Here is a 22,358-nt window from a genome sequence, read left to right on the forward strand (position 1 = left end):
ACGAAAAAGAAAGGAGAAGCATCACGAAGAAGGATCGTTCTACACATGGAAAGAGTGAGGCAGTGCGTCAATTCCTCGACACAAAAAACGATCCTACGCTCATGCCACACGAAGCATGCACGAACACTGCCAGCTCATCGAGGAAAGACGACAGTCAAGACAAGCCGCGTGCCCTGGCCCAACTCAACAAAATGCGTGTCCCACAGAAGATGGACACAGGTGGAAGCAGAAGAATGAACAATTATTGTGCGGCTAACACGAACATGACATCGTTTCTAATCACAACGGACTGTTTAGTGAACATGAACAATGGTGTTTCTGCGTTGGCTACAGCTGAAAAGTTAACTCCTCATATCAAGTTAACCCCTTCCACTTATCGGCCGGTCGGGAGGATGTTAAAATATTAGAAGAGGAAGAGGTGGCTATTAGCAGCTGCCCTCAACTATCACTATCATGGTAGAGATCCATCCGCCATTAAAGAATCACTCACGCCCCGTGGTCCTCGCCTCGGTTCTTCAACACCCTTCCCTACTGGTAAAAGTGGTCTACGAAAACCTTAACCCCAATTCTAATCCCATGTTCCTTTTCGTCTCAGAATTGGTTCCAACTGCCACGTTATCTCCTGGAAAGCATACTTCTTAGCATTCTCCGGCGTGTGACGCAAAGACCACCTGTGGCGAGACTGCCTCATTTAATTGCTAAATCTGGTTCAACGCAAGAGGGGGCGCCACCGAGTCACCAAGCACACCATTGCTCTTCCCACCGGCGTCTCCCCGGCGCCAAATCAGTGCCCGCCGTGTGGCAAGAGAGTGACTTACAGTATCTGAATACACTTATACACTGCATGCTTCGCCCCTCCCCAGCTTTCACGTTACTGAAGACGGCCCGCGAATGTTTTGCGACGACCGCACCGAAAGAATATATCTCATGAATGCACTTACACACACACACGCACACAAACATATATGAACATATATATATACTTTGCAGAGAAAGTGATGTTTTAAAATGGACACGGGCCATCATGTTTCCGATCTCCGAAGAATGAAGAATACCACTATGCATATATTGGCACATTGCCGTACTTGCGAAAAGATGCCTTACCCTTATTGAACTTCATCCCTTCATATACCTGCCATGCCTGGTGCAATCTTTGTCCTGCCACGCCGTTACAATGCTGTTAGGGTGGTTTCGCGTTCTCAACTACGGGCTTTCCTGAGTGTTATGTCAGAGAGTCACTCATTATAGCTATTGGTTATGGTCCGTATCATTTGCAACCACACACACGCTCCTCGAATCGACGTGGAAATGTGTGCACTATAGTGCGGTTAACTTATGAAGAAGGTCACAACACCTGAAGTTCCCAGCAGCCAGGCCACCCCTGTAGTAAAGCGTCACTTTCTTCATAATATAAAACACTTGGGAAACTTCCCTTAAGTTAAATAAAATGACTCCTATTTGAATGACTTCTATCTGAGAGGTAAAATAAAAAGTGAAACTTTCGGAGTAACTGATTTGCTGAAAACCGTACTTTGGGGATTCTGAAGCACTACACCTGAGCACTTCCTCTCGCTTCCTACAAATTTTATTGTTTATGTTTCAGAGTTCGGGAAGATAGGTTTAAATAAAGCGCCCATAACGCGTACCGGTCTGTTCTCTATTCTTCTCTGGGCAGGGAGCGGCGAAAGTGCTTCGAAGCTTTCAAGGGCACTGGAATACCAGGACCGCCGATTGATAGTCTCATCAACGGGAACGCAGACGCCTTTTGGAAGCCTGTACGTTAACCAAGGTCCTCATGATTCTTGAGCATAGTTGTCCCTAGCGTTGCAAAAAAAATTCCTGAAAAACATGTGTTCATGGCACGTGTCTTACTTTAAGAACGAAATAAAAATATTTATAGCAGACCCCTCATACACCAGTTTGAAAACCAACCGCCGTTTCTAACTACACCTTCCCATGTTAGTTATTGCGTTCGGTGCCGAATAAAGACTTAGTTTACCGGCAGATGCTCCAAATAATTCGAATTCCTTCGCATTTCAGACGCAGATTGAAAGCCTAAGACGATGGCATGAAGAGTACGGTGACGTTTTCGGGTGAGTTGCACTAATATTTTTGCTTAAAACATTTATTACCTCGCCGTTCTCGGCACACGCCATGCGGTGGACAGTGTTTGAAAAGACAGAAGGGTTAGTGCATCAGGTGCAGAATGGGGTGGTGCAGAAATAATGCGGTATAGTCCGTTAGGGACCAAATGCACGCAGTGTCTCCCCTCTTCAGGTTGGCACGTCTTATTCAAACAGTGGGGTTTTTTTTGGCAAGGAGAACCGAGAACGCCGCTGCGAACCAATACTCGAACCAATGCTCTGCTTGAGCGCAAATTATTCATCGATGTGTGGGATTAAACGGCTTCTGCAACAGGTTTTTCAACTTTTCTCCAAAGCCTAAAAGGTCCATGCAGGCGAAACACAAGTTTAATTCATTCGAAAGATTGCCTCGTTAGAATCATACTGACACCACTTTTAACGTAAACTTCGCTCAATGAAGCTATATAATTAGGAAAAAAGGGAATGGCCATGCGACTCACTAGTGACTCACTAGCTGTGTGATTGGCTGAGGACGGCAAAAGAAACTCAAATTAGGCCTGGCCAATAAACTTGCCGAACAAACTATTTGCGCTGAAATAAAAAAGCACATTCTTTTTATAGCAGCAAGAATGGTCGGGTAAACAGTATAAATTACGAAACAACACGGAAACATAGAAGTACCGATGTTGCCTGCTGTTGGTACTGCGCGCACTATGTTTGTTTTAGCTGCACAGCACTGCAACGCTTTGGGGTTGTGTCAGACGACACTGACCGAATGGTGTAAGCGACGGTGTTTTGTGACATGTTTGTCGAGCGAATACCATGTTTCACGAAACGATTATTTTCTAATTCAATTAAAACAAGCCAAGTACAAGTACGGTCAAAAACAAAGCAAAGCCACAAAACGGCCCGCTGCTGTATGGTGGTGTCATCCAGCTTTACTAACGGCAAACAAGGCTCCGCAGCAGCTTAAAGGCCCGTTCTTCAGATGTCAGTGCAGACGTCATGAAAACCCGCGATTTGGAGGCAGAATAAACCTTTTAACTTAAATTGATTATATTGTCAGTGAATAAATCATCGTTTGCTTCCGGAGAAGCCCTGGGGCACTATAAAACACAAGATCGTTCAAATCAAACAAACTTTTATTGTGTCTGCATGGCCCCCTTAAGTGTTTTCAGATCCTACTCAATGCACATTCAGTACTCGGAATAGGGGGTCAAAAACTACCCGAGACAAAAACTTGCTGCTCTAACCCATCAGATAACTTTGAAACCTGCTCAAAAGATTTGTCCTCTTTCCTGGTTTTGCCGTTCTTCGAGCGCCCGAATGACGTCATTATAACGGTGTAGCGCCTGTTGGCCGGCTTGCGTTCGGAAGCAGCAATCAACAAATTGGTTAGCGACTTTACAAAAAAGCCGCAGAAGCAAAGCAGAAAGGGAAGCCGGATCTGCCGTGGCGAAAAAATCACGGAGTGAAGCTCCCTGGTTGCTATAACTACAGATTTCACGATGCTTCCAGAGAAGAATGAAAGAGTGAAAACTTGTATCGGAAGTGCTGCAGAGACCCTTTAAGGATTCTTCATCAAGTCTCGATCAAAACTAATCAAACCATTTGAATTCACAGAACACTGGTCTTACATTTTTGTTTCTGTGCGCCTGTATATTAGATTGTCTCAGATACACCGGAATGTAAAACTGCAGTTCGAGCTAAAAACCTTGGTGACATCATGTTTCCGTCAGTGAGAAGGATTTTAGCGTTGAAAAACAGCTACACGCCTGGTTGTTTTTCCAACTCCAAACCACTGTTACCACAAGGTGGCACTGACACGTGTATATTGAGAAACTGAAGAAAACGCCCGAAACTTTACGTGGGCATCAAGGAGGAAACCCACAAATGCTGCCGCCTCCATAATCAGCTTCGTTACCACGCGGTTGCTAATGGCACGTACCATGCACACACACACTCAAACATACCTCCTTGGCAACCAAAGCACCAAAAGTCCGCCGCACTTCTCAGTATGAAGCGAAGCGCGCTTACGTAGCGTGTCTGTGTTTAAACCGCTCTACCATCGCTTCTATTGCGGAATCGAAGCTGAAGCTGTGCACATATGCGCAAACACTGTACCCAAACAGAAAAGTCTCACTTAAAGAAAAGAAAGGGGAATTGCATGTAAAAAGGCAGATACAGCTAATATAAAGAGAAACAACAAAAAACCAAAAGGACCCTCTCGACAATTACAAAACAAGCACAACGAATGTTTACATAGCTCCACATTTGAGAGTATAAACTAACATGCAAATAATTTACCCAGTATTGTCCCTATAAATCTGGAAATGTTTCGATTCAGTTTCGAAGAACGAAGACAAGCTATGAAATTTTTGGCAACCTAGAACCTGCGAAAACGTAATCAATATACATATTCACCTATGTGCGGGATTAAAAGGACATCGCAACAAGCTTTTTAACGTTTTTATAAACCTTGAATACTAGCAGTATTTATTATTTCGATATTTAAATGAACTATCGATGGTATTTCGATGAACGAAGACAAGCTATAAAATTTTTGGCAACGTAGAACTTGCCAAAAGTTAACCAATGTTTGAACGGCACCTATTTGTTTAATAGGCTTAATAAGGTCGTTGAATGTAATGAGTCGTAGTGGGCGCCCGTGAAAAAGATCTAAGCGGCGACGGAGGCGCTCTATTTTCGTATGATATCTATGTGCATCACACATTGCCACGAGCAATCACACGTATTTTAATATTACAACAAACCGTCCGGTCGCACAGACAATACGCAGACACACTAAACCCAGGAAATTTGGCGGGGCATTTCTTATCCGCCTCTTCGCTACTTTATTTCCACAGAAAATAAAGCTCGTGAAATACTTATATTTTCCCTTTATTTCTCCCGCAGATTTTTCCTCGGGACAGTCCCGGTCGCTGTCATCAAGGACGTGAACATGATAAAGCAAATTTTGAACAAGGACTTCAAGAACTTCAGTGCGCGTGGGGTGAGTGTTCTTTGCAAACGCTGAACTTCTTTCTGACATTCCTCAACATCTCCTTTATCGCATGATTTGTTCAGTAAAAGTTCGGGTTCAACGACTTCAATCACGCATTCACGAAATTTTTCACAAAGCAGCCCCACAAACCCGGAGCCAACCAGAGGCTCTTCAAAATTTCTCCGAAAGCCCAACAAGCCGCTGTACAGCCGATTATGTCACTGCATCAAGAATGCCTCAATCTGTGCACAGAACATAGTCCGCTTTTGAAACTTTCAGGGATGAAATATCCGCTTAGCGACATTTTTCACAAGGCGAAGCACTGGGCAGAGTTATAAGGATAAGATTAGGAGGGGAGCAAAATGCATCGTGAAAGTTTTATTTTGTGCCAGTGTTCTAAAAACACGAGAGATTGTCATTCCTACAAATACACTCTTCAGTGCTCACACCTCACGGGTATACGTCATGATTTTCCGGCCAACAAGAAATCATGCACCCCTCCGTCTGACGACGACGACGGCTGAACGCGAAGTTTTCTTGTGAGGGATCTCTTGGATAGCCAATCCCACAAAGCGAGTATGTGATACTCTGGAGGTTGTGGGAAATCTGGAGGTCCGCCATCTTCCTTATCTTCCTCGGCCAGCCGCGGAGGCGAGAGGGAAAGGTCGCTCGCTCTACCTGCGGCCATGCGCTTCTTCGCCGCGGGATGATGCCCGCGCCAGCGGGTACGCAGCCAACCTCCTCACGTAACCTGGGGGTGGACAACTGACCTGGGTTGGGGCTGGTCGGGGGGTGGTCGACGGAGGAAGCCTCTCTTGGATACCAGCCATCAACGAGAGCGACGTAGGTACGTGTGGTTGCTCTTGGTCTTCGTCTGTCTGCCCTTGTGCCGGTTTGTGTGTATCTCACAACGTCGTTCCAGCGTGGTGAATTTATGACGGATTCCAAAGCGATGCCGACAAATGTCGCCGAAGTACGGTCCCACGTCACTTCGCAAGCTTGTTTACCGCGCGATCTTAATGTACGAACACAACACGGCAGCACAAAAGATGTACGCGGGCTGTATAAGAGCACATATTATGGCTTCTCCTTCAATAAATTCATGTATCGCCTTCTGCACTGCAATAACTCACCTTCTATGCTCGCTAAAAAGCATCGCACAATGCGCACAAATCGCGAACACGAACAAAGCTTTAAATTGCACAGGACTCCAACGACGCCCGCACCACGCCGGTATTCATTCGCAAAACCTGGATTGTTGATGACAAGGGCCTTCGGATTCCTCTCTAGTCGGTTTGCGATGGCTGTGCCACAGTCACGCAATTTTGTGGAAATGGAGCGCTAAAATATTGATAGGAAGCACAAAATCTCAGCGGTGTTTGTGAGGCCTTGCTTAATATTAACGATCGTTTATATACAAGCATTATAAACTCCCCCAGCAGCACTAATACTATAGTGCATGGTGCCAAACATCCGGGCACTTCGCTAGGTTGGCGGTTGGCGACAGTCAGGCGACAGAGTGCGCACTGAAGCGTGGAAGGGGGCCAGATGCAACTCAAAACCTGCTCATCGGCAGGTGGGGGTACATGTTTTTTGCACCCACAAGCGGCCGCGCCCTCTCCGTATCAGCGAACGGCGCAGAAGACATGAAAAAGTTCTGAGAAGTCCAATCCTTTCGAACAGTTTTGACTCTCCGGAGGTGCTTGCGGACGCAGGATATTTGAGCGGCGTTTGGGTTTGATAATCAATGTCGGCAAACACATTTACCTCTTCAAATGAAACACTTTCTGTTGACGAGAGACTGTTTTGGAGTGTGCCAAGCGGCACGCCAGCTCACGAACGTTCTTCGGCTTTGTTTTGTATTTTGTCGGTTTTTCTCTTTTTAGGGACGAAGCACCCTAAAACATCGCTTTGTCCGGGGCTTGGCGTCTGTGTACACGCGCACGCGCACGCGCGAGGAGCATTGGATAGGATTAGATTGAATTGGACTGAAATGAATTGGTTTGGATTTGAATAAATTGAATTGTATTGGTTTGCATTGGATTGCATTAAAATTGTATATAGTGTACACATCCGTTGTCACTTATTTACATGCGCGAGTGTGCAATGCCGTGGGTGATTTACGGTAAGAACAACCTCCAGTGCTTCGCCCACTCGTCATAATTCACTTCGCGGAGGTGCGTGAATTTTTTTGTAGTGACGCGAAGCAGTGTCAGGCTCGTTCCTTGTTTTTCTGTCTTTGTGTAGTAAAGATGAGTTGTGATTGAACGCTGCAGTTTGTTTCACTTCTTTTTCTTTTTTCTTCGTTTTCTCGTTTACGCCATCTGAGCGGCAGCCTCAGAGGCCTTTGCTGAGGGCCTCGTGCGAGTACGAAGCTCTTTCCCCTTGAAATAAACGTTTTCGCCCGTTTTAGTTATAACCTTGATGTGGGTTTGTTCTATGTGGGATTCTCTTTAGTCCACACTGCAGTTGTACACTTGTTATGGCAAACACTTCACGTTATCCTCAACGAATTCCTCAAATTACGTATGCGAGTGAGGGATAACTGAAGTTCTGACTTTTCGAATGAAGTCCACGAGCGAACCATGATGAGGCCAAGCTTGCGTCTACTTGGCTCGCAGTCTTGTTTTCAATTTCGGCTACAGTTAAACCTGGATGTAACGAACCGCTATGTAAAGAATTCTTGGATTAAGCGAAGTTTTTAAATCCCATTGCCAGCCCCATTGAAACCCATGTGTTTGCGACGTCTGTGCAACAGAGGCGTCGCGGCAGTTAACCTTGATGTAACTAATTCTCTACGCTGATGATCGATTGTTTTGTGCACTTTTTCAGGAAAATCAGCTGGAGAAATGCACTAACTTGGCGAGCTTTCCCCGCACCACCAACTACCGTGCGTTTCGAGAGTCGGTGCGGTGTTGGCTAGGTGCTAGGCCAACTTTTCGGCGTGTACTCGTGCGCCCCCACTGCTATTTGTGGTGTTGGTTCGTCGGTGATGACTTCTGCTGCCAGAAAAGAAACAGTATTGTCTTTTCAAGACAAGCTCGCAATTAAAGGCCGTCTCCGCCGGCGAGAAAGAAAAATGTCACCGCCTTGCACAGTATCCCAGCTAGCACCCTCTCAAACATTTGGAGGGGGACCAAGAGCATAAAGTTAGCGTAAAGTCACACTTTCAGCATAAGTTTGGTCTTTAAACGGATTAAGGCACTAAAAAAACGGTAAAAGTGATAATTAAATTACGTTTCTGAACACGGGGACACGTGACATTGCTTCTTTAGAGTGCCGTGTAGTGGCTAAGTTCGCTTGAAAGCAGCACGCGCAAATCACGCAGTTTTTTGCTGTCCTTTAAAGGTGAGTTCATTGTCGCTGAAGTCTACAATTTTGGTTTGGTTTCTGTTTCACTCACGCGAGCCTTAACTGGAAACGTGCATGTAACAAAAAAATGCGTGTAAAAAAAAATTTCAAAATTTTGTCAACTTCGTTATACCCAGGTTTGACTGTATATGCAAAAATATTATTTGTTTTCCTTTATCGACGTGTAGGTGTTTACACCAAAGTTCTGCTCTTTTTTTTGCTGAGTATTTATAGGTGAACTTTCATCGATTGAATATTCCTATATAGTATGGGTTTGTGAGATACGTAGACATTTCTTCAAAGAGCGTTGTTAGTATCATGCCGCCCCACAGGAAAAATCGCCGCACTAAGGTGCGATAGCAGCACACGTGCTTAATGTAAATCTCGCAGATGAAATCGCTTTATTATATACAACCCCCCCCCCCCCCCCCCTGAACACAAGGCATAAGAACATTATATCAGAGTCCCTGAACTCTGATTGCATGTATGAAAAGTGGTAGCGGGAGTGATTTCTTGATGCCCCCAATACAGGAAGCCCAGATATGTGTAGCAACCACATCCCCCAGCTGCACAGTTTTACCGGGCCCAGATCGACACGCTCCCGCTCCAACTTTTCCGAAAGACTGACCTGGAATATCTCCACTGCCGTTAAGTCGCGCCAAAGCTGCTACTGAGTGGTAGTGGAGACTGCTAACCCATGATGTCAACGCGTGGTCAGGTGCTCGAAAAAGTCTCAACAGGCTGCTGTCATTAAAGTTTGTGTTGTGTTTTCGCACTAACATTTCTGTTGGCTTTCTGATTACAAATCTCACGAGACGTTGATTTTGAATTTTTTATTGACACTATAACAACTCAACAGGAACTGAATTGAAACTCGAAATCCATTTTTATACCATTTTTTTTTATAGAAGACCGCTTACATTGCCCTTAAATGATGTTTTTCCAGCAACGCCACTATTTAATTATTGAAGGCGAGTTTGAGGCATCACGCTGCTTATGGTCTACAGCGATATAGAAAATCTTCTGAAAACATTTAATAGAAAATGCTTCGGCCAAATTATTTTATGGTGAACTCTATATATTGCTTAAAAAAAAAATGTCTCGCCACGAATGCATTGGTGTACAGCAGTGAATCCTCTTTTAAAGGCGATTGGTGTATGGCACTTTAGAGGTATACACATGGATTCTGACACAAATAAGGGCCCAAAGGTCTTCTAAGTTTATTTAATTTGCGTATTTAGACGCGCAAAATAAAACTTCACTGCAATCCATCTGCGTGTATTTGAAAAGACAACTTAAAAATTATCGGTGAATAGAACAGCGGCTTACGCATTTATCCGAAAATGCCCCCCCCCATCCCCCCCCCCCCCCCCTGGGGATGGGAGTTTCGGGAATCTTGTGGAACCGCATTCAAAATCTGCGATGTCGAGTATCATTCACGCAATTCAGCCAAGATATACTAGTCAACCATTATGCCATTATGCACCCGCGGTGGCTATCACGACTGGAAATCATGCTTATCCGGCAGTGCCTCTGCTGGCGCTGTTCCAAAGCGAGAGGTACTTTTTTTTAGTCAAAAGGCGCACGTAGCGTTCTCGGGAGTTCCGGCAACTAATCCACATTAGTAGCACCAGACTACACTCATCGAATCGCCACGAGTCCCGCAGGTTTGCGCCCTTCAGGAACTGCATTATTACCCGCCTAGTAATCTGATGATCATTCGCAAATTGTTGTCTTCAAAGAGGCATGCCACGCGATTCTTCTTCGAATCTGTTTAAAAAGCTGGCGCTGTTGTACAAGTGATCGTTTATTGAGGTTAGCACCGACTAATGGGGACTTACACTTCTTTCTTTTCGCAATGCTTTACCAGCACGTGCTGCACCTGTACGAATTGCAGCCCCTGGTGTGTGACACCATCGCCGTGGCCAGTGGGCGAGCATGGAAAGAGGCGAGGACATGCATGCAGCAGTTCTTCAGCCCATCGAAACTTAAAGCGGTATGCGATGCAGCGCTTTACGGCCGTTATGTGGGGCGTGTACCCGGCCGGAGAGGCTGTTGTCAAGAGACAGTATGTAAATCTCACTAATAGCGGATGGTGAGCTTGAACCACAAAATTAAATTCCGATTGTCGTTGCAGAACATAACATACAAGCGACAGAAAAGTGTGACAGAAATTCAACCCTTTGGAGAGAAACACGCAGTGAATTGTAGTATATAAAAGCACCATCCACAGAGGTAATGCTAATTATGTGTCAGCTATAAATGCAACCACGCAAGTGCCCCATATTGTGTGTACAGTGTGAGTGGCACTCAAGACAGAAAAATGAATCGGCTGATAGCGCTGTGTATATTCGGCCTTATTTTATATCAAACGACAAATGGTTCCTTCATTTGACCGCCTTTTTGATTGCGGGAGTGCTTAGGAATTAGTGTTTGCGCCGCGTTTCGAAGTACAGTGGACTCTCGATAAACGTAATTTCAAGGGCCCGAAAAAAGTAGTCCCGTTTAACAGGAGTTCTGTTTACTGAGATAGACGTGTTAAAATGCAAATGTATGCGCGTACACACTCTTAATACCAATTCATGAAACTCTAAACACTAGAAGGCGAATGTCGCTGATGGTTGTTCAGCAAGCAAGAAAACTACGAGAGGTTTAGGCACAGAATCCACAAATTTGATTTTGCAACAATGACTCAGTGTGCACTACAGAAGGCATCAATTATTTTTGTTTGAGTCCTTGCAACTGCATCTTGACGGAGGCTCGAGGCCTCAACTTCGCAAGTGCTTACGAGCCACCTAATTTAAGAGACGGCAACGCCCTAATAAAGCGCGAGTGGCACCACAATGGCATGAACGAGGCGGCAGGAGGTGAGCCCTGTAACCTCGGCGTCTTGAATATAGACCGAACGACTGAAACAAGAACGCCGATGGTTCATTAGTTGCGGCAACACGGCTGACCACGAATGAGACGGGGCTTATGAGGCCAACGAGGCTTAAAAAATATGCAGGAAGAATAAATTTTGAGGAAGAAACAAACACAAAGGAAACAGGCGGAACCGTAAAAAGCTGATTCTCATGGCAACGGGTTTCAAAAGAAGTTACATTTGTCGTTCCGTGTACACGGTGACACGGAAATTTTAGTTCCGATTATCGAGAGTTTTTTAACGTTATCTGAATACGACACCAACCAACTTACAGGCTACTGTTCCTTTAAGCGGCAATTCCGTTTAAGCGATTTCCGTTTATCGAGATTCTACTGTATTGCTTCCTCTGCTTAACCATGCACTCTGTTCTGCTGTTGTCACTATGCTCGGCCACATTCTACCATGCAGTTAAGAAAAAAGTGGCAGCACTGTAATAACGCCATCCGCTCCTTCTCTGGAGAGCCACGGTCAATCCACAAACGGACCCATATATTTTCTTTTACTCATTCTTTACAGGGTAGGCCAGTTTATCTATCAGACAAAATCAACGATCATTTTTGGCGCCCTGGCGATTTTCAGTTTTGTCATGAGAGGTTATGATGGTTTCCAAAACTTCACGGTTTTTGGTCGCTGGTAATTTAGTGCAGTGCGGTAGTTATAGCAAGAAGAGAATTATTCATTTTCTCGAATGTGTAAACAATTATTCGCGGGTGCCACGGAGACAAAGGAAATACTTTATTATGGAGCCCATACAATGTACAGTCGTCAACAGTTTTAGCTCGAGCAACGCTTTACCCACTTATCGTCTCCTCCTCTTTTTACGTAAGGTAATTTATTCGCAGCTTTTGCGTTTCTTCGACGTTAAAGGGGGCATTTGGGCCTTCCAGATTCGTTTGAGCAGTTTTTCGTAATAAATGTTTTAGATATTCCACACTAAAGTCTAATCTGATGTTCCGGCTAAGGCTGTCGACGACTGTGATAACGAACGGCTTGGTTCTAGGCATGGCAGTGTTACGTGGACTTATCTATAGTAATGGTGCGTTTCTGGGGCTGGTTTCTAATGTGGTCCAATTGTGTTCTAGTTCCTTATGGTTTGTTGACCATGCCTGCAAGCTAGTAGGACATTTGGTTCAGTTGTAGCTTGGGTGGAAGTTCTGAGGGTGGCTTTTACATTCGGCAGTGTCCAGAGGGCGTGTTCGTTGATGGGGAATTGGCAGAAGTGTTAAAAGTTTAGAATTTCTGAAGGCCAGTCAATAAGGTGAAGAATATGTTGTGTTGGTAGCGTGCCGATTTGTGCCAGTCGAATGATGACAGCTCCAGGACGGCTGAATTTCATGGACTGCGGGAGGTTGGTTCTCCAACTTCTGTCGTCTCGCAAGTACTGTTGTCTGCTGCATGATGCATTTCTTGGCGGGGATATTGGCTGATAGAAGCGAGCTTAGGGTATTTGGGTGCTCGAATCATGTACAGCAGTTACGGCTAAGACGTGGGCCTTCCCCCTCCCTTTTACACATCCGTGTTCAGGGACCCAGATCAGAGCAGTATGAAGCTAAGGATGGTGGCGTGTCATATTGGCAGGTGTATGGCGCATGTGGAGATGCACTGGGTTCACGGTGATATTGCTTATTGCCTACTTGTTTTCAATCATGATGACTAGCGTCACTCTGTCTTGGTGTGCTTGTACGCCACTGGCAATAGCCTTGAAACACCAGACATATCGACGATGGTGCAGCGGTGTACTTAGCTGCCGAGCGCTTCCAATAAAAAAATTATACAGTGGAAGAGTAGGCTGCTGTAGAATTTTTGTGCGCTCAAAAAGAAACAACCAAAGCTCCACGTGCGTCGGACGCGCAATCGGTTCATTGCGCGGGACATTTCATAGCACGTGCTATAACTCGTCAGTAGCAACAGGCGGCAGCCAGGGCAGTACACCGCATATGACGTAAGCGAAATAAACAACGCAGCCAGGCGAGTGAACAGACAGGCTGGCAAATTTGCCATCGTCGTCAGCTCTTCAGTATATGGCGGCAGATAACAGGAGCGCCCTAACTCGGAGTAGGCGTATGAAATCCACCAGCAACCGTAAGGCTGAAGCTGACCCTGAAGCAAATTGTGCAACTCCGCCAGAGCACGAAGCCTTCACGAGAATGCGGGGCGGAAGAAAAGCATTTTAGTCGCTCAATCCCCCATTCTTGGTTTCGCATTCAGAACCCTTAAAAATCACTTAGGTTGCCTGGGATGGCAGGTTAGTTGCGTCATACGACGATGGAGATTGTATCCGGAGATTTCAGGGCGCGTGTGTGGGAACCGAAAAATAAATGGTTCATGCCTTTCGTTGCATGCGTGGGAACTGAAAAATAAATCATTCAGGCCTTTCGTATTGGGACAATCGGCACGCGGTGCCCAAACAGAAGATCCCAACCAACCACGCCGAATAGGAGATTATAAAAGAATGTATCGGCACTTGCGAGTATGTCTATCAGTGTATACTATAGGGGCAAATCGCTGTGACCGTCGTTACTAAGTGACAATGAGTTTACAGATCCGATTGTCATGCACCTTATGACCTTGGAGTTTTTACGGCATGCCGCAATTGGCCAGGTAGACTGATCCAGTCGAATCTGATAGAGGACACAAGTTTAAACTTCAGTATTATAGTTACTACAAACCCGGAGGGCAATGCACAGTGTGAACCTATGTTTTACGCAGGTCATGCCATCCCTGTGGGACTGCCAGAATGAGTTGATAGATGTTCTAAACACCTGTGCCAACATCGGTGCAGAAGTAAACATCTCTATGCTGTGCGAGCGGTTCACGTTCGACGTCATTTCAAAGGCGGCGTTCGGCATCGACACGGGCGTGCAAAAAAACCCAGACAACCCACTCTTCCAGACGGCCTTAACTGTCCTCCCCAACTTCATGAACGAGTTCGCCTACCGCACTTGTCGTAAGTCGCAACTCTGTCGACCCTGCCAGTCTTGAACGATTCGACTTGAAACTCAGCCGCAGTCTCAGCGGTTAGTGTTGCTGCTCATTACAAGAGGCTGCAAACGACTGCACGCGTAGTCTTTCAATGAGATGGTTGCTGATTGCAAGAGGCTCTCATTGCTGCTCATTGTATTCGTTGTTGTCGGACATTTTTGTTAGACGAAAATCGCGTCGACTATTTGCGCCATTCGTGGCTTTGCGCGTGGTTTTTTGGACAGCAGCTGAAGGTTTCTATGTTACAGCCCATGTATAACAGGAAAGTGAAGAGTTAATTTGTGGAGCCAATACGGTACTGCGTCTTCACCTTGACATTCTAGTAACTGTCGGTGGATATCGCTAATCATCATTAGCTTGAGCGGAAACCTATCCCACACGGTTGTGTTTATACATTTTGCTTCAATGACAACAGCATCAGCCGGACAAATAAATGGAACTACGTCTTTGTGCTTTGTATTACAATGCTTTATCCACTGAGCGACTGCGGCGTGTCACTAAGTACACGCTGAACATATAGTTATTGCCTCTACAAGAAAATATTGCCAAGAAAAAACACAATAGGTTTGTGAATATTCTTTCACTAGCAGTATATAATGGTTGTAGTTCGACACTAAAACACAAAGCACACAAATAAAGTTTTCTTGCCTTTGTGTAGTTCACGGCTTAGACCATTTTTGTGGTCCGCTGAAGCTGAAGAAAACATGGTTTTCTGCGTCCACGCCAGCACAATTTCCGTCACTGCGTCAAGTTTTAGGGGTCTCACGAGACTTGTGCCCCTCTCCCACGATGTTGAATTGTCCAAACTTTATCCAAACTTCGCATCAAACTTTAAAGAGCCTGCGGAAATTAGACTTTTGAAAAACTTTTCTCTGCCTTAAAAAACTAAAACAAGAACAGAATATAGTTGCATACAGCCCTCCGCGTTCCCTCTTTGTAACTAGTGGATACGTCTCGTAGAAGAATTATTCAAATTCTAGCACATAATTCGAGCCTGTTATCCTAAAGCGAACATGTTAGTCAAAAACTCACGAAAAGAACGTTGATAAAGAAATCTACGACTCCTTACGGGAGTTATTGGCGAAAGCATATGTGTGAGTGGGTAGACGTAAACGGCGCAGTCAATAGAAACATGAATCTGCCACAGCATCCGGCGGTGTTTGTCTTCGTCACATGCCAATCCCCCCGAGCTCATATTTCACAATTGCAGGTTGGTATGCTGAGATCACAGCGGCAGGAGAATAAGTAGCTCAGCCATGAGCTTTGGACCGCAGTTGTCATCATTAACCGATCTCCTTCACTTCGTATGCGACAATGTTGTTCGCGCTATATAATAAGCGATAACGGTAGATAAACCTGACAGTCAGTCTAGCCATGTGCCCGCACTCGTAGTATGGGCCGGCGGTACGCCATTGTTGACGTTATCTCCGTGATACATTTGGTGGGTACGGGGCGCACCAGTTACCAAGGCAGTGTCGAGACTGCCCTGTGAGACATTATTTACGGAATGAGGGTATACCAGCTCCCAACGACACTGCGAAGTTAGGCTGGAAACCTTATTGGCTTGCTCCTCTTGGTACTGCAGTCAACAAAAACTACTCATACTTTAAGCAGTTAATGTCTTTGGCCTAATTACGGGTTAATCCCATGAGGCTGTGACGTACATGCCCAGCTTTCTTGCTCAAAATTCTGACCTCTCAGAACCCCCAAAACCACTTCAGGAAAGTGATATTTGGCACACAGCAACAACTCAAGGTGGAGATGAAAACACTACAAGAATTTTCCAGGATTCTGAAAATTGTTTGTGTAACTCACTGTCAAATCTTACTCCCCATGCATTTTTACAGGATAGTTTCTATGGCTCAAGAACTTAGTCGCGCAATGTGCAAACTTGAAACTGTGCACAAAGCAAGTTTTCACCCCACATTATAGCCGCGCCGAAATTCTTTAAATTTCGCTAAATAACTACAGAGTAATCGCTGTTGAAAGGACAGCCATAAGCGAGAAAGCTGCACATGGGGAGATTTGTCTGTGTAATTGCACGCCTTATATAGGTTGCGTATCTGCTGAATTCGCTGAATATATCTTCGACCTTCTGCCGCCCCTGCTACGGAAGTGCCTCTCTTATCTTCCCCTTCTTTCTTATCTTCCATTCTCTTTAAACCCCACACAGTAAACACACAGGAGTTTTGCTAAAGTCAATTCATATTTCTCGTGTTCCACGACTCGCGACATCCACTGCAATCCTTTTTTACTGTTGAGCTTAGAACACCGCCACAACGGCAAGGCTCGAGCGAGCGCTTTTTATTTTCGGCTCAAAATGAGCTTTTTTGTGTTTGTAGCAGCTGGCAGCGCCCCCCTACGTGCACCAGTGTTATAGTTGTTCTGGGAACACTGGGTGGGCCACCGGAAAAAAAACACGACATGGTGACGGTTCTTGAAAACCGGCCATGTCTTGTGCGTGTTATTTATTACGACGTATCGTCAGTCAATCCACACCCACCCTTCAACTGCGACGTTTCCGAGAAAACTGTATAGATTTGCGTTGTAGCCATAGGGCTGCATTACTGGTAGATGTCAAACTTTTCGGAAGAACTTGCATACTGAAGGCCGAATTTTATTTTTTATAGATTTTCCAACCCTGCATACTGACACCGGAAGGCACAAAAGATTTGAACAGTCTGGTGGTGCTACATGATTTCGTGCAGGAATCTTTTTATCTGAATAAAAGATTCACTGGCTGAACAGAAATCTCGACGAAGGCTAAATCATATATTAAAATTGTGCGCGAAATATTCTTGGAAATACGTAGCGGCAGGTTTTTGCTAAGCCGTACGATTGAACTCAGCTGCCAATATTTCTTGTGCGAGAAACCAATGCAACTAAATCGCCGTAGCATAATCTATAACTAAACGCTGTTACTCACCATTCTAGAGAACCTGTACTCCTGGCCGTGGTTGCTTCGATCACTTGTGAAGGTTCTCACCAAGCTCTTCTCCGATCCTGTCACTGAAATGAGGAACAAAGCAAAAGCGGTCATCGAGTTCCGACGCCGAAATCCACAGGTCAGAACAATCACCAATGGAGCTGGGCCAGAAGTCATCGGGGTAGACAGCTAAAATGAACTTCATGTCGCTGCATGTGACGTCGCAGTAAGGTTTACGTTCGGACTAGCTGATTCAGCATAATCCTGTGTACAGGGCTGTGGCTGGTCACTTTTCATGTTCTTGTGTATGTTTTCTGCGCTGTAGTCCAGAACATGTGTCGTCATCTTATTCTGCGCTGTGACAATTTTGGAGCGAACGCCCTAGTACACCTTGTATGGCAAGGTCATTGATTGCCACGCAACGACCTTGTAGCGCAGTGTCGCAGCTCAAGTGGCGCAGGTGTGACGTCACGAAATTGTTTAATGGTCCGCTTGGATGGTGTTTGGTCGCTCAGTCTCGCCATGTATGGCGCCTGCTGTGCCGCTGTGCGCGCTATCCAGCTTTCTTCATGATAACTCGGTGTACAAGTGGTAAATCGGAGTCATATTTTTAATAGTGGACAGTCGAGTGAAACTCAAGCGCCCAAACGTTTTATATTATTGCCAACAGGGCAACAATAATTGTGCATCTCTCAAGTGGCGTTCCCTTTGCACTATTTTATGTTGCCCGTAACACTCAGAAAAAAAGAATAATTATATACTTTAGTTGCGGAAAACTTGGCCATGGGTGGCACGCAAGGCTAGTCAGAAAGGCCGGGGACCACACGCTAGTGCGGCTGCTAGCCTGCCACCCAGGGCGGGTGATGCTCTGGTTGGCAGGCACAACTCACACAGAAAAGCTGGCAACAGCTGCACCAGTACACACTGTCAGCTGCGGTTCTCAGCAGACAAAATAACCTGCCGCCTCCTTCGCAGTATATCCAGAGCAGGGAGTGTCATTTCTGGCAACGGAATCAATGCTATGACAAAAAATGACGCTTTTTTAAGGCAATCTACACTCCTCTCTGCCCACCACTGGTCACTTCTTACTACAAGGCTCGCGCCAACAGTTTAATTGTTTTCATTGCGGTTGCCGCCGTGTGAACTTCGCAAGGTAAGGATTGCGTGATCGGTGAACATGCGTACACAGACAATGCTCAATGTCCCTATATATGTATATTGTGGCTGTGTGTAAACAGCGATTATGACTCCGGGTGTAATCTGAACTCAAAGACGGCTGACTTTTTTTTCTATCTTACGGAACGAAATCTGGGATTTGGAGTCTAAAATTATCACAGAAATTTAAAAATGAATTATCTTAGGTGTGTCTTAGATAAACACGTGTACACAAAAGAAAAACTCCGGCAAAAGCCGTGTGACAAAATTCAGTGCCCTCCCCCTCTGTGAAGAAGGATGACCAGCGAATCTGCAGCGAATAATGTTAGAGTCGTCTCAGCGGCTTATTGTCATAGAATTTGTTGCCGCATAGATCCGCTAAAACTGCAGTTCAAGCCACTTACTGCAACCACGTTTTGCGCTACAGGTATCCGTGCTGTAGGTGTGACGACTACGTTCCGGTAGGTGTAGAGCAAAAGGTGATCGGCGTCCTTTATCTGTAGCTTAAAATGTGTGCTTTGGTATGGTGTTACTGTGATCCATGGTATGTTTCCCCAGGGTATCGCGGGGCGGGGTGGGTGGTAGGTGGTGAGTGGGGTACCCGAGGGTGCGAAAATATTCCCGCCCTTGCATAGAAGTTGTCAGACGGTGGTGCTGAGCTTCATGATGCACTGAAGCCTCCTTCAAGCGCGTAGTGGAGGGCAGCGTCATTGAGTAATGGCGTGGCGGCGTGGAGAGGCACTTCTATTTCGGTACGTATGCATCATCTGATGGCGGCTTCTATTTTATTCGCTTGTGTCTTTGTAAGACGCTGAAATGGGCATGCGCTCATTACGAACCCCAACGCTTCGACTAATCTGCGCGAGTTATATTCTTTTAGCGATTCGTGGTGACGCGTTAGGCGCCGTACCATTTGATGAAATTGATTAATTTGCGAAACGGATGTGGACCATTCTGCGCTTTTAGAATGTTTTTGGAGGATGCAGCCCCGGACTTTGGTATGGCTATGGCGAGGGATGCGTAAACAGTTTACAGTGTGAGGGTGCTGTAGTGATTGGATTTTTCGATGCTGTTGACCAATACTACCACATATTCCGATTTCTCTTTGGAGAACGTGAGTCTGACATGGTGTGCGTGACCATTGATAATAGGAAGGCCTTGTAACGGGTATTCTTGCTTAACAGGGATACCCCTGGTACACCAGACTGTGACGTCGTTGGCCGGTATTACGTGTTGGCAATTTAGGATGTCGTTCAGTCTGGTGGGCGGGTTTTTAACAGATGTAGGAGGGTAGGAGATAATATTGTCACGACGCTAAAGATGACGCTGGTTTGTTCAGGAACAAACGTTTATTGCACCGAGTTTGTGGTTTGCCAAGAAGTCAAATATTACACAAACGGCGTCGAAGCAGTCAACAACGTGACATGCACACGCCAGTGTCGAAATATCGAATGCCGCTGTGTTTGCCCTGCAGCATTTTTCTTTCGACGTTAATATTTCGAGAACCAATGAATCAGATACATAATGCTGGTAATCAAAGAAGAAAATTTTCTTCTAATGACGACAGGTTAAACAATCATCTTATCAAATAACCTAGTCTACGCGGCATACAAAAGAAAGAGACGAGAACACGTGCTTCACCTGTATATCACTTAGATAAGACAGCTGAGCGATGCCAGATGCTGGCAACAAACCACGTAAGTAAACAAAACAGAAGGTACAGCTCACGGCAATACGAATCCTTGTGTTGGGCCCCTATGAAGTAGATAACGTTGAGATCGGTGCACGTCGGGCCTTAGATCAAGATAGAGGGAATCTGCTAAATATCTTAATGTAATTGAAAATACGAATACCTGGCACAGTGTCCTTGAGGTTGAAGAATAGTTGTTTTTGTTGTTGAGAAACTTTATTTTGAGCCTGGTAATGTGGGAGCGTTCCCTTACTCCAGGAGAACGGTCTCACACCTGAACACCAGGACTTACTGGGGATCCAATCTGCCGCGGGACATCAGGTTCTCAGACACCCGAGGGAGGGAAAGGGAAGTGGGTAAAGATGGGAGGGCTGTTTATGTGTGCACCCAACGATCATATGAATGAGTGGACATGGGTTAGGGTAGAATTTACATGTGGCAGTGTATTGGGTGGGTTATGGCCACATCTGAATCAGCCACGTTGGGTGAGGAAAAACGTTTCGAGTCTTTGGAGTATTACTTCAGCTCGTTTATTAAGCTGCGGGTGAGGATGTGGGAAATATTTTGAGGGGGGATAGTATCGGGTTTTACCTCGAAAAATAGGGGAACAAGACTGTGTTTCCTCAATGACCTGAGTGGTAAGTTCGAAGGCTTGTCTCCGGATGAAGTTATTGCCCGTTTGTGAGGAGTGTCGCGGTGTCCACACAATGTCAATCTTCCGGTCGGGGGCGAGCAGAGTGAGGAGCTTCCACGTAGCAGAGACCACGGTAGCCGCTAGATAGCTACCACAGTCTGCTTGGAAATTCCTACTTATAATCCTTCCGGTAATTTGAGTGCAGCCAAGGGCCACGGCAAATTCTTCCACGGCCCAGATAGAGGTGGTCTTGAGTGCGGCACAGGCGAAGATCTTTTTCTAGCTGGTTAAGATTACGATTGGTTCCGTAAAATCGTTGTTGGGCTCAGATACGAGCAGACCGAAGTGCAAACTGGGATGCCTGCTTTTGGGCAAAGGGAGGATACTAATGGATGGACGCCAGTTATGGGGAATAGGTTTTTTGTCCATGATCTCAGGAGTACATGTCCAGGTCCTATAAAAGTGCCAGCCCTGATGATGTTCTGGTCAGCACTTTCAGATGCTGACTGAAAGAGACGACCTTCGACGTGGTCCGAAACCGAGTTTTAAAAGTCTAATTGGAGTAATTCAATTGTGGAGGTCAACACAGGGAGATTAAGAGCTTTTTCTAGCTTTATGGATGAGGCGATCGATGACGTAAGTGTCACCGCTGCGCTGGTCTTCGTGTCTCCGTTTAGTCCTCGTTTTTTGTGTGCGCAAAAGTTACAGCTATGAATTGTCACCAACTAGCCCGCCTTTCAGTGGTAAGTGTCACATTTAGTGAGAGCAAGGTAGGGGTGACGCAGACGGGCCCTGATATGATGAAGACACGGCTAAGGCATAGCATGTCTTCCTCGTTCACAGGTGACGAGTGAAGCGCAAAAAGTACACGAAGAACGAAATAAGGACACTGAGAGAAGCGCTACTTGCAGACTCGTCGCACGCGGCCCCCTGAGGGCGTTAAACCTCCGAACAACCAGACAACTTTAGGGGGAGCATGGTTCACATGTGTGCAGTAGGAGAACAGGCGTGCGCGACACGTGGCAAAAGTATAAGCGTAACAAGAACGCAAGATGGTAAAGTTAGACGTTGAAAAGGGTCGGATGTACTGGAAATGTAACCGATTAATGCGGACTTGTGGGCAAGATGGTATTCCATAGGTGACGAGTGAAGCGCTTGTCTCTGTGGCCTTCTTTTGTTCCTTGTGTACGTTTTGCACTTCACTCGTCACTTATGGCATATCAACTTGCCCAGAAGTACGCATTACTCAGTTATATTTCCCGTTCATGCCACGATGTCGATTCAAGATGCGGCGAAACCTATGAGCGACTAGATTAATACTGCGGTGAGCTTGAACGTGGTCTAACCGTTCAGTGTGTTATCCTGGACAGTACACCTTCATGTAGCAGATTGTATGAGGCTGAAGGGGAGGTGAGGAGACGTCCTGCCTTTTTTATTGAGGCGGGTTGAGCGAGCAGCAGAAGGCGAACTGCGGCGGAAACAGGCGAGCCATGGCGCCGATAGTGGTACCGCATGGCCGACTGCGAGCGTGGTGCTGTCGGCTCGGTGTCTGAATTCCAACTGCGGGTCGCGTGACTCATGCCTCGTGGCTCGCGGCTCGGTACAGCAT

The 22,358-nt window shown here is 45.8% G+C and overlaps 1 protein-coding gene across 1 annotated transcript in view; it reads left to right on the forward strand.

The window, feature by feature from the left end:
• The window catches only part of LOC144139266 (cytochrome P450 3A43-like), a 52,969-nt gene that overhangs the window by 5,504 nt on the left and 25,107 nt on the right, over positions 1 to 22,358 (forward strand). Inside the window, exons 2-7 of the mRNA XM_077671672.1 lie at positions 1,676 to 1,775; positions 2,041 to 2,093; positions 5,001 to 5,097; positions 10,310 to 10,435; positions 14,072 to 14,309; positions 17,279 to 17,409. Of these exons, the coding sequence (XP_077527798.1) occupies positions 1,676 to 1,775; positions 2,041 to 2,093; positions 5,001 to 5,097; positions 10,310 to 10,435; positions 14,072 to 14,309; positions 17,279 to 17,409 (745 nt within the window). The remainder of the gene's footprint in view (positions 1 to 1,675; positions 1,776 to 2,040; positions 2,094 to 5,000; positions 5,098 to 10,309; positions 10,436 to 14,071; positions 14,310 to 17,278; positions 17,410 to 22,358) is intronic.

The sequence above is a fragment of the Haemaphysalis longicornis genome, unplaced genomic scaffold (genome assembly GCF_048455015.1).
Source record: "Haemaphysalis longicornis isolate Haplotype H1 unplaced genomic scaffold, Haemaphysalis longicornis Haplotype H1 scaffold_5, whole genome shotgun sequence".
NCBI lineage: Eukaryota > Metazoa > Arthropoda > Arachnida > Ixodida > Ixodidae > Haemaphysalis > Haemaphysalis longicornis.